Source organism: Phaethon lepturus, unplaced genomic scaffold (assembly GCF_000687285.1).
Source record: "Phaethon lepturus isolate BGI_N335 unplaced genomic scaffold, ASM68728v1 scaffold4225, whole genome shotgun sequence".
NCBI lineage: Eukaryota > Metazoa > Chordata > Aves > Phaethontiformes > Phaethontidae > Phaethon > Phaethon lepturus.
Window position 1 is genome coordinate 157,429 of NW_010538240.1, and position 10,125 is coordinate 167,553.

The 10,125-nt window shown below is 38.8% G+C and overlaps 1 protein-coding gene across 1 annotated transcript in view; it reads left to right on the plus strand.

Moving 5' to 3' along the window:
* Positions 1 to 2,055, plus strand: part of SERGEF (secretion regulating guanine nucleotide exchange factor) — a 158,921-nt gene extending 156,866 nt beyond the window's left edge. The window contains exon 11 of the mRNA XM_010286715.1: positions 1,889 to 2,055. Within this exon, the coding sequence (XP_010285017.1) occupies positions 1,889 to 2,055 (167 nt within the window). The remainder of the gene's footprint in view (positions 1 to 1,888) is intronic.
* Positions 2,056 to 10,125: the final 8,070 nt, after the last annotated feature.

The following is a 10,125-nucleotide window of genomic DNA, read 5'->3' on the forward strand; positions in this document are numbered from 1 at the left end:
TTATGCCGTTAATTGAGCAGTTTGTAATTCAAGGTGACCAAAAACTTTCTGGTTTCCTTTCTCTTGTCCTGCTAAGACAGGATGGGGAAAAAAAAAATCTTCTAGTCAAATGTAGTGAGTCTCCATACAAACATGCAAGTTGCTCTACTAACTGCTAGTGGTCTAGTAACAAAAAACTTACCACGTCATCTTAGTAATGTAAGGGCATGTTATAGTCCCTTTTCATTAAACTTAGAAGTTTTCCCACTCTAAGTAGGCTTACTCTGCAGGTTCCATACATCAACTGTGCAAAAGAATGCCTTTTCTTAGGTGCAGGTGGTTTTCTTTCTTCAATTTTTTTTCCCTGAATAAATTGTTCTGTGATGTGTCTTCAGTCTCAGTTTGTGATGTTTTTTCTCTGCTTGTTAACATTTACATAAATATTTTCACCTGGAACCTTCCCAAAAAAATTCCAGTTAACCTCTTAGATGTTCTGACCTGTTGATATTTAAATGGACTATGTTGCGCATTTACTTTTTGGTACTTTTCTGCAGCACGTGTATGTGCATTTGTGGTACAGGTTGGACTCTCACTATTGAGCATGCCTAGTCATGAGAAAATCTGTTGCCTCCTAAGATAGGAATAACAGAACTACTGTATTAGGTGAGATGTACCTAGCCTACTGTGATGTTCTAGTGGCGTTTTGTTGTGTTCCATTGGCTTAAAGATTGTAAAAAAAATTAAAGATCATTGTTTAATTACATCTGAATTTAGTAATGTTTACATTTAATTACAGAAGACGAGAACGTCAATATACTAATTTTTGCAGAAAACAGATGACAATTAAATGTTACTGGATTTGCGAGGGAGAAAGGTGGTCCTGCTAGCTTTGCAATAATCTGTTCCTCAATTTTGAAAAGTAAAGTTATTTTAGAATTATGATTTGGATTGGATTTTGTGAATTCTGGCACTTTTCTGCTCATTATTTGGACTCCAGAATGGTACTTCATGCTGTTAATACCTGCTGCTTTTCAAAAAGAACAATTGCATCAGAAACATGATTATATTGCAGGACTGGTTTCTTTTTTATTACAGAAATTCACAGGCACAGTCTGTGACAGCCAAATAATGAGAGAAAATAGGGAAGAACTGTCTCTTGTAGTTCAGAATAAGAGGGTGTTTTTTTGGTATATTTTTTATTATGCCAGCCATTTATTGAACCAAATTTACATATCGTGCTTCAAGAAAGAGTACTATGGGGTAATAATACATGGATCATGATTTGGGATACAAAAGAGTAGCTGTTACAAAAAAAAAAAAAAGCGGGAAAATAAGGATAATAAATGCAGTGAAATTATGTCAAAGCAAGCAGAAGAGGTAGGATGATTAAAAGTAAGGCAAGTTGTAGGAGAAGTGTATTTAAAGGAAATGGTGAGATGTGAACTTGAAAGTAGGAATGAAGTAATTTGGCTGCTCTGTGACTCTTGTGTTTCCCAATCCTACAGATCATGCTGTGAATGATTAAATTCACTGGGCTTGGTTTGTGATAGTTTTGCTTACTAAGGGGAAGTTGAAAGAGATTCCACATCATTTCAGGGGAAGTCCTTAAAATGCGGAGAGATTTCTGTTGGCTCTGTATAAATATTGAACTATGTATTAACCAAGTGATTTTCAAATGTCGTCGTTATTTTAATCTCTCTTATGTTGTTAACAATATGGAATAAGACAGAGAGTAATTCATTCTGTTTTATTTATGTTTTCAAGAGAACCGGAACAGTTTTCGCCACCTTAGCCGGGTTTCTTATAACCTAATTAGAAAGTGACTAGACAAATCTGCTCCCCAAAACTAACCAAAGCTGCTGTTGTGTTTCTGTGGTCTTGATTCTATATTTTGTATCCTCTCTTTTAGGTGGCCAGTGCTTCTCTTGGGGATGGAATGAACATGGGATGTGTGGTGATGGCACAGAAGCAAATGTTCATGTCCCAAAGCCAGTCAAAGCTCTTGGTTACGCAAAACAGATCTTAATCGGGTGTGGGGCAGGACATTCCATGGCTCTTTGTCAAACTCCACGTTAGACTGAGCACACCTGAAGTCATAGCACCATGGATGTGGATGGACATCTTTGGATTGCATAGCTCAGAGGTACTACAAGAGGATTACCCACGATTAACAAAATAGTTGGAAAGTGCAGAAGAATTTTTTTCTAAGACTAAAAGGAATGAATATGCACAGAAAACTATATTTTAAAAAGTTGTTTCATGGGCCCTTTTCACAAGGATTAAGTTTCCTACCCACAATTAGAATGACAAACATTGTGCCTTGATGCAGTACCATTGAAGAAAGAATGGCTACTTCTTGTTCTTCAGAGAAGTCTTTGAGGAAGAAACTAACAGATTAATCACTTATCATTAGTGTATAAATTCAGTCTAAGGAAATGGTCTGAGAAGGTGGAGACATAGGGCTCTTTCTGGTCTTCTATTATTGTATCTTTACGCCATGATGAGCATGTGCTGTGCCTGCCAACTTCTACCAGAACTCCCTGCATCTCAGAAAATCCAGTTTGCATCACAGAGAAATGCCAGTGAACATAAATAGATGCATACACACATTTTAAACAGAAGATTAGGATTTTTTTTTAAAAGAGGACATACAATTTAGAAGGCAGGCAAAAGGGGAAAATGAGGCCCTTCTGAACTAGCTGTATCTTGATTAAACTGTGAAAAGAGCAATATTTCTGAGGAATTATCTTCTGTGCCAGACATCAGTTTATTGTAGATTTACAGGGATGCAGATCTGCATGAATTATCATTAACTTGCAAACCAAACCTGAAGTTTCTGAAGCTACTGCTTAGGGAGGAAAACTTCTAAGCGCTCTTGGAAACAACAGAAAAGTTCTTGTCAAAGGGCCTAAGTTGTTGTAGCTGTTGAGGATGCTTGATCCGACATAGCTCCTGTGTTTCCAGCTGCCCGTGAATAGGAAGACCTCAAAATCTAAACAGAAAGTTTTTACAAGTTTTCCAGCCTAAAAGGCAGACCAGAATGCTCCTGATAATTTCAGGTTATTTTTTACATCTGTTTCACAACCCAGATGGGTACTGTTTAAAGCATGCCCACAGTACTTGTTCCAGGTGAGTGCTTGGCAGAGAACTTAGGCCTGACACTTGTTCTGGTAAGAGAAATGAAAAAGTGTAAGTTATTTCTGATAGTAGTAGCTGCCTATGTTGAGGAGAATTTTGGAAACTATTTAAAACATTTTTTTACACAAATACAGTGGATGCCATTAAACTGGATGTTTACCACCCACAATAGTTAACATTTGCTGTGGTATTTGATGTATTTTAAGTTCTAAATATAGAGACTACTGCTGTGTGGTAAATGCACCTTTTAATGAGACCTACTGTTGCTAAACAGTGGTTTAATTTTTAAAACAGGCTTGCCAGGGAAGAAACCTTACAGAATTACAAAATACTTAGAGAAGGGCTTTTAGGAAATTGAACAGGAAGACTTTCTAATGATCAGCTTACACATGAGGGGGAAGGAATTAAGGTGGTGATATGGGTTGTGAGGGTTTTTTCCCCCCTTGGTCTTATAGCAGTTATAGTTCATGGCCTAATTTTCAAAGGCATTTTCTTTTTCTATTCAACGGATGAGAAACTTGAACTCACTATGAAGATAGTTATCACTGTATCACAGATACTGAAAGAATCTGTAATAAGAATAATCAAATGGAACCTCTGCAACAAGTGCAGAATTCAGACTTCTATTGTAAAGGGTTTTTTTAAATCCATGTGTTGGTGGTTGTTCTTCATGACAATATACTGTTCCAGGCTGCAAACTCTTTCACTTTTTACTTATGTAAGTTGCTATTTATTGACTCCCTCAATGCCATTTTCTAGATACCACAACCTCTCTATTATATGCACTGAACAGTTTCTCATGCTATTTTTCACAGTTCTGTCTGAGGTTTCTACTTTGTTTTCCTCCAAAATCTGTGTACTGAACAAACATGTTATCTTGTTTCATTAATCATACCGTCTAAATAATTCTGTTCCTTGATTAATCACAGCTTGTATGTGTGCCCTATAACATAGGGGTTACTATACTGAGCATGTGTATGTTGTTTGCCGCAGTTCATTTCAGAGGAATCCACAAATTATGTAACAAATAAATGTGACTTGGTTGTTTAAAATGTTCAGTTTTTCACATCTGTAACATGAACACTTGGAAGCGCAAAGAATGATTTGGGGTGATGAGGAAAGAAAGGAGTACTTTGGTTTGTTCTTGGTCCTGATCTTGCGATTCATATCTGCATCTGATCTTCATCTTTGAAAGGGGGAGAACTGCATTTTCTCTCCTTTGTCTTTCCTATAGAGATTGAAAATTTGGGAAGTAATGACTTGTCGTGAGAGCTTGATGTATTAAATGCATTGTTGTTGGTTAGGACTTCTAGATGCTGTTGTAGTATGAAGAGGGAATAATAATTCATTGTAGATGGTACATGGTTGAATGTCAGAAACAAGTTGTTGCTCATTCATTCAGATATGAATGCCCTGTTTTTTATGTCAGTATGCTTTGTTTGCAGAATAAAACACTGTACAAAATCAGCTAAGGCTTTCTACTGTAAGGAGGGGAGTGAAAAGTTCCTAATCAGGTGAAGAAACCTCCTTTCTTGCTGGTATCCAGGCCTTAGTGACTGTTGCCTGTTGATGTCCTGATGGAGAAGGTCAGTGTCTGCAAGGCAAAATGCAGAGCCAGTGTGCTATGCCAATGCTTCTGCAGTGCGTGCGGAGACAGACTTCTTTATGCAGGTCTTTAGTGCTAAACAAAGCAAGCCTTTTATGTAAGCATTCTGCATTCACATGCTAATAAACTGATAAGGTTTGTTGTGGTTTTTTATATATATAAAATACGTATCTCATATATATAAAACTCACTGGAACAAGGTAAACAGATGTCTGTGTAGCTGCTCTGAAAACTTTCCCATTTTCTGAAAATAAGCAAACCTGCCAATGAACTGACATTGGAGGGGGAGAGGTGAACTTAATATCAGAGCTTTGCTGAAGAACAAGTTGTGAACTGTTGACCTTCAGTCCAGAGAGCTTTCAGGCTTTTGGTTTGAGAGTGAGAAGGAGGCTGTTGTGTGTACTTCTGTTGTTTGAAGTCCTCGAATATCTGCAGTTGTTACTCATGCAACCTCCATGTGCACCTGTGCAAGATGTTCCTGTTCCATTTTAAAGAATGTTGGTAGGAAGTTGTTTGTGTTGTGTCAGAAGTTTCTGTCTCTTGGAGGGTTTGTTTAGGCGGCTTGGCAGTCACTGATGTTACTTCACTTTGTGTAGCATTCCTGAGTGACTTTTTCTGCTTAGAATGATGGACCCTGTATTTGAAGTGTGAAAGAAAAATTCAAGCCTGCCTTTCTTCCTGTTTGCCCAGTGACCACTTCTTACATGACACTGGTTTCCTTCCTCTGTCTGCATGTTGTCAGTCCTATTGGTGACTAACTAGTTCTTGCCATCTGCAACTGCCATAAAGGTCACTTCTACATGAATGACAGGAGGTTTTGCTCAGCTATGTGGCTGAGCACAAGGAAATTGAGGGGGAGGGGAAGAATGTGATTTGATTTTGCTTTATAGGACGTCAAATATATGACATTTTTGAGTCATAAGACCTAAAGATGAGGATGGAAAATGGACGAAGGAGATCAGTTTGAATGTACGGGAGAAAGGTGACCATGGAAAAACATTTAAATGAATGGCAGTAGAGAGCCTGACGTAGTCAGCTAAAACATAGGGGAAGAGGAGGGTGGATGAGGAAGACAGATTCAAGATACAGGTCCTGAAGACTGAATCACAGCGATAGCAGCATTCCAGACTGCCGGTATGGTGGGAGTGAGATGAGGGACAAGCTATTCTATTTCTTGGATGTCATTGTTCCTTCACTCCCACTATTTATGAATAATAATATGAGTTATTGACCTGCAGTGGGTTTTCTTCCTCATTCATAGCACATCTTGAAATTTCCAGTTCTCTTCAGGTGGAACAGCAACATCTGTCCTCACCTTCCAGTCTCAGAAATTTTTAGATCTTGCCTGTGACCTAGTCCAGCACTTAATCAAATAGTTATTATTTTTTCCATTAAATTCAATGAACTCTTGATCCGATTTAAACAAGAACTAAGTAATTTGGAGACTTCTACTTCCTTTTCCCTTGTATTAGAAATCAAAATTATGACAGACCTTTGTCACTGAAATTGTGATGTTATGTTTTCACCAAAAAGTCCCTTGTGTTCTCTTAGCAATTTTGATATTTCTATGGCATATGGCAAATCTCGTGTTTTTGCTTTTAGCTAGATATTTTCTTAAAAAAGAGTCCAGAATTTTTCATCGGTATTTGAGTCATGCTTGTGGTATTTACTACCAGCTTATAGTTCAGAGCAGCTGAAAATTCTGAAAAGGGAACAAGAAAAATACTGAAGAGGAAAACGTAAGTCTTACTTCCCAAAGGCTGGGAATGGATGCAGTCTGTGGTAGAAAATCATCTTGTGTGGTTTTGGTTGCACTTAAAAATGTGCATAGTGGAAAAGTGGAGCTTACAATGAATTGCTGAAAACTCTAGTTGACACAAAAATAATTGGACATTTGAACTTTTGACGTATCAATATCTTGATTTATGTGCAAAAAAAAGAGGTAGCACGTGCTTTGTTCTTTTCTTTTAGCTTTTGTGCTATTCTTAATTCCTGATAAATGCTGGTCTTGGATGTTTTACTTCATGTTAGAAAGAATGATTTAATAGCCTTGAATTAAAATGCTTTAGTTGTGTGGAAATGGCCTTCTGTTGGACAAATGTCCTAAAAAATAACTGTAAAGGGAGGTGTTTAGCATATGTGCCTTTGAAGTTAATTTGGAGAAACTTCATGTGTAAAGCTGCTGTTATTCTGTAACCCATTTAGGGGTTGAAGGGACTGAAGCAAGGCACATTCTCTAGCTGTTTCTGCATTTCATTCAGATTCATCTGTCAGTTGCCTCTGCATTGAGCTGTTTTTAATGCAGAGGTAGTTTTTACTCATTAATGCCTCTGTAGAACATGGAAAGAGAGTGTGTGACTGAAAATACTCAGCAACGAAAATGGTCTCTGTTTGAATTATGACCTGGATGAACCACCTGTTACCTTGTGGGAGAGTGAGGAAGCATAAATTTAGAGTACTGGGAGAGTGCATTTTTCAGCTTCATTAGAAACAAGAGCAACAAAGTAATTATTCCTGAATAAAAGCAGGCTGTGGGGATGAGAAAATCCAGCGGTGACGTTTAGTTTGTAAAACTTCCTCGGGCATTTTTATTTTGTGACATGTTGGATTTTGATTCATTTTCAACCTTTGCAGGTTGGGAGAGTATTGAGTCTAAGTCAAATTCTTGTGTTGAATAACCTCTCAGTTCTCATCTTTCTCACCTATTTCCAGGTTGCTTTGCCTATGGACCACTTTGTTATTCAGATACAGTACAATCTTGGGGGGCCATTTCTGTCTGCAGGGTTTGGGATCAAGACTTTGTCAGTGGAAATTGCAGAATTTCAATTCACTGTGATTCCAGTACTCCCCAATCATCATAATCTTTTAAGTGTATGTGAACACTTTGCTATAAGACTCTGCATTTTTACATTTGGTTTTGTTTTATATCTAGAAGTGGGGCCAAGAATTGGGAGATTTTTAATGTTCTGACATGATTTTAGTTTTTTTGCTGCAAATGTCAAACCAGTTTAGCTTTTGTTTTGTTTTTACTAATTTGAATGTATGAAGACATGTGGTACCTAAATTAGGGCAGCAGAGGTGTTGCCAATCAGTAATGAAGATGCTCTGTCATTTTGACTGTGTGGGTGCTTAATCATTTTCCATAATAATTCTCTGCTTTAAAGTAAAAAAGAAAAGGGATTCCTATAGGGGAATTGTGCTCTTCTGCAGACAAGGAAACATGGCATCTTTTAAATAATGGAGGGATGCTTCTCTCCTCTGGTGCCTTAATTCTGAGTAGATAGACTATAACTATTCCTACTTAAGTACTGCTTTTCCTCTTTTGACCTCGGAACACTTTAAAAAAGGGATGTCACAGAAACAGAAGCTGAGGCACAAAAAATTGAAATGCCCTAACCAAGGTAACCCAGTGTGTCCACAGTGGAGTCAAGAATAGAATTCCTGTCTCCTGAGTCCCAGGCCAAGGCTCTACCTTCTAGACTAGAGGTCCTTAATGTTTTTTTTAGGTAAGCCTCACTGCTACTACTTCCCTCTCTCCTTGCTCTTCTTTCTGTCTGCCCCCCCAGCCCCCAATTGCTGTTTCCTCATATGCTCCCCTCGCTCGTACTTGCATAACCTGTTTTCCAGACCCATCCTGTGTCCCCCTCATTTCCCACCTCTTGTGCTACTGGCGCCTCTTCTCCAGTCACCCACACTGACATCACCACCACAAAGCATGGCTCCTACTGAGCTTATTTGCTTCACCTCAAGCCATGTGTTTCCTGTTTGTGCTGGTGTGACTCGCTGTCTGCAGCCTCTGCATAGGCTGTGTTGTCCCTGCTAAGCCCTTTGGGTCCAGAAGCTGTGCAGGTACCTTGGAGTGATATTGGACCTAATACAACTGCAATACTTTGCCTTTTCCTGACAAAGGAATCTCTAACCTCTGCTCCATGGGCAGTAGAGAAACCAATAGAAGCCTTGGAGCATGCGCTCTTAATATTTGGTACCTGGAGAGGTTTGGACCTATGCACTTGCATAAAGTTTTTTCAAATGCTCAAGTGAATGCTGAGGGTTGAAAATCTGGCTTTGTCAGCCTGAACCAGGGGTACCTCTTTCCAGGGGGGTGGATGAATGTCTTTAGTTTTAAAGCATTTGCTTTGTAAGATAAGGAAAGTCAGTCAGGAGACACAGTTCTGGATGCATTTTCTAACTTGAAGTTCAGTTTGAATTCAAATACTGTTCTTGACTGCAAATAGCACTTGCGTTCCACTAAGAGATAAATGTTGCACCTACAGTCCTAGATGAATGCAGAGGCTTTGGGACTTCTGAACAGACAGGTATTTTACGCCCAAACTCAAGTAAATGAGTGACTTAAAAATAACCTGCATAATTTAAGCATGTTTTCATCAAGTGAAGTTAGTTTCAGTGTGAGCTCAGAGACAAAGTTGCTTCCAGGGTATATATAGAAAGCAGAGAGGTAGGTTGCCTTGTTTTGAAACTATGAAAAGGATATGCAAAGTGTCAGGGTAATAACTGCACTTTTTTTTTTTTAGGACATCTTTTTTTGTAAGCAGGTCTGTGCTCAATTCCTTTCTGACATGCCCTTGCTTTAGCCCTGCTTGCTCTCTTCTGTATTTCCGTCTGCTCATTTGTCCTAGCATCCATTTGTTTCAGTGATGTATTTTCTTTTTGCCTCTGAAACTTTAAGAAGAGAGAAGGCAATTTATGTGAAAAATCACTTTATCCAGATTAATGACTGCTGCACTTAACTGTTACCACAGTGGTATTAGCTAGATTTTTTTGTTGGAGTGAGAGAACAGAAACACTTCTCAGATCCTTGCTGTCTGAAATTGTTGTGGAGACAGTTTCACACGTCAGGTTGGTCCAGAAAAAAAATTGCGTACCTTCATGCAGTCAGAGGAAAAGATATATGTGTAGAAGGTGTGGTTGAGGTGCGCTTTTAATGTTAGCAAGTAATAAAACCACAAATTGCTAATAGGTTCAGATGAAGGAGCAGCATCAAGTCCTGTAGCTGGGGGTCTGTTGCCGGAAGCAGAGTTTGCAGAGGGCGAAACACAGATGTTCATTCCCAGCAGGAAACAGGCAGAGTGTAACTGAACTACAGAACATGGTTCTGCTTTTACTTACGATGATGTGAAGTCAGAAGTAGTTGGTGGCATTACTGCGAGCCTGACATCAGAATCTAGCCATGTGTATAGTTTTAACGCTTCAATCAAGATATATGCCTCCTGTGGTGGAAGTGAGCAGGCTTGAAGGAATTAACGTTTTAATCATAACACCCTAGCCAAAGCTCCTTAAATGTAAGGCAGCTGGCATGATATGGTAAATTTCTCTTAGGATTCGGTGTCAGGATTTGCTGCAACAGCTCCTTCTGAAGTTTTCCAGTTGTCTCCCTCTTTCCC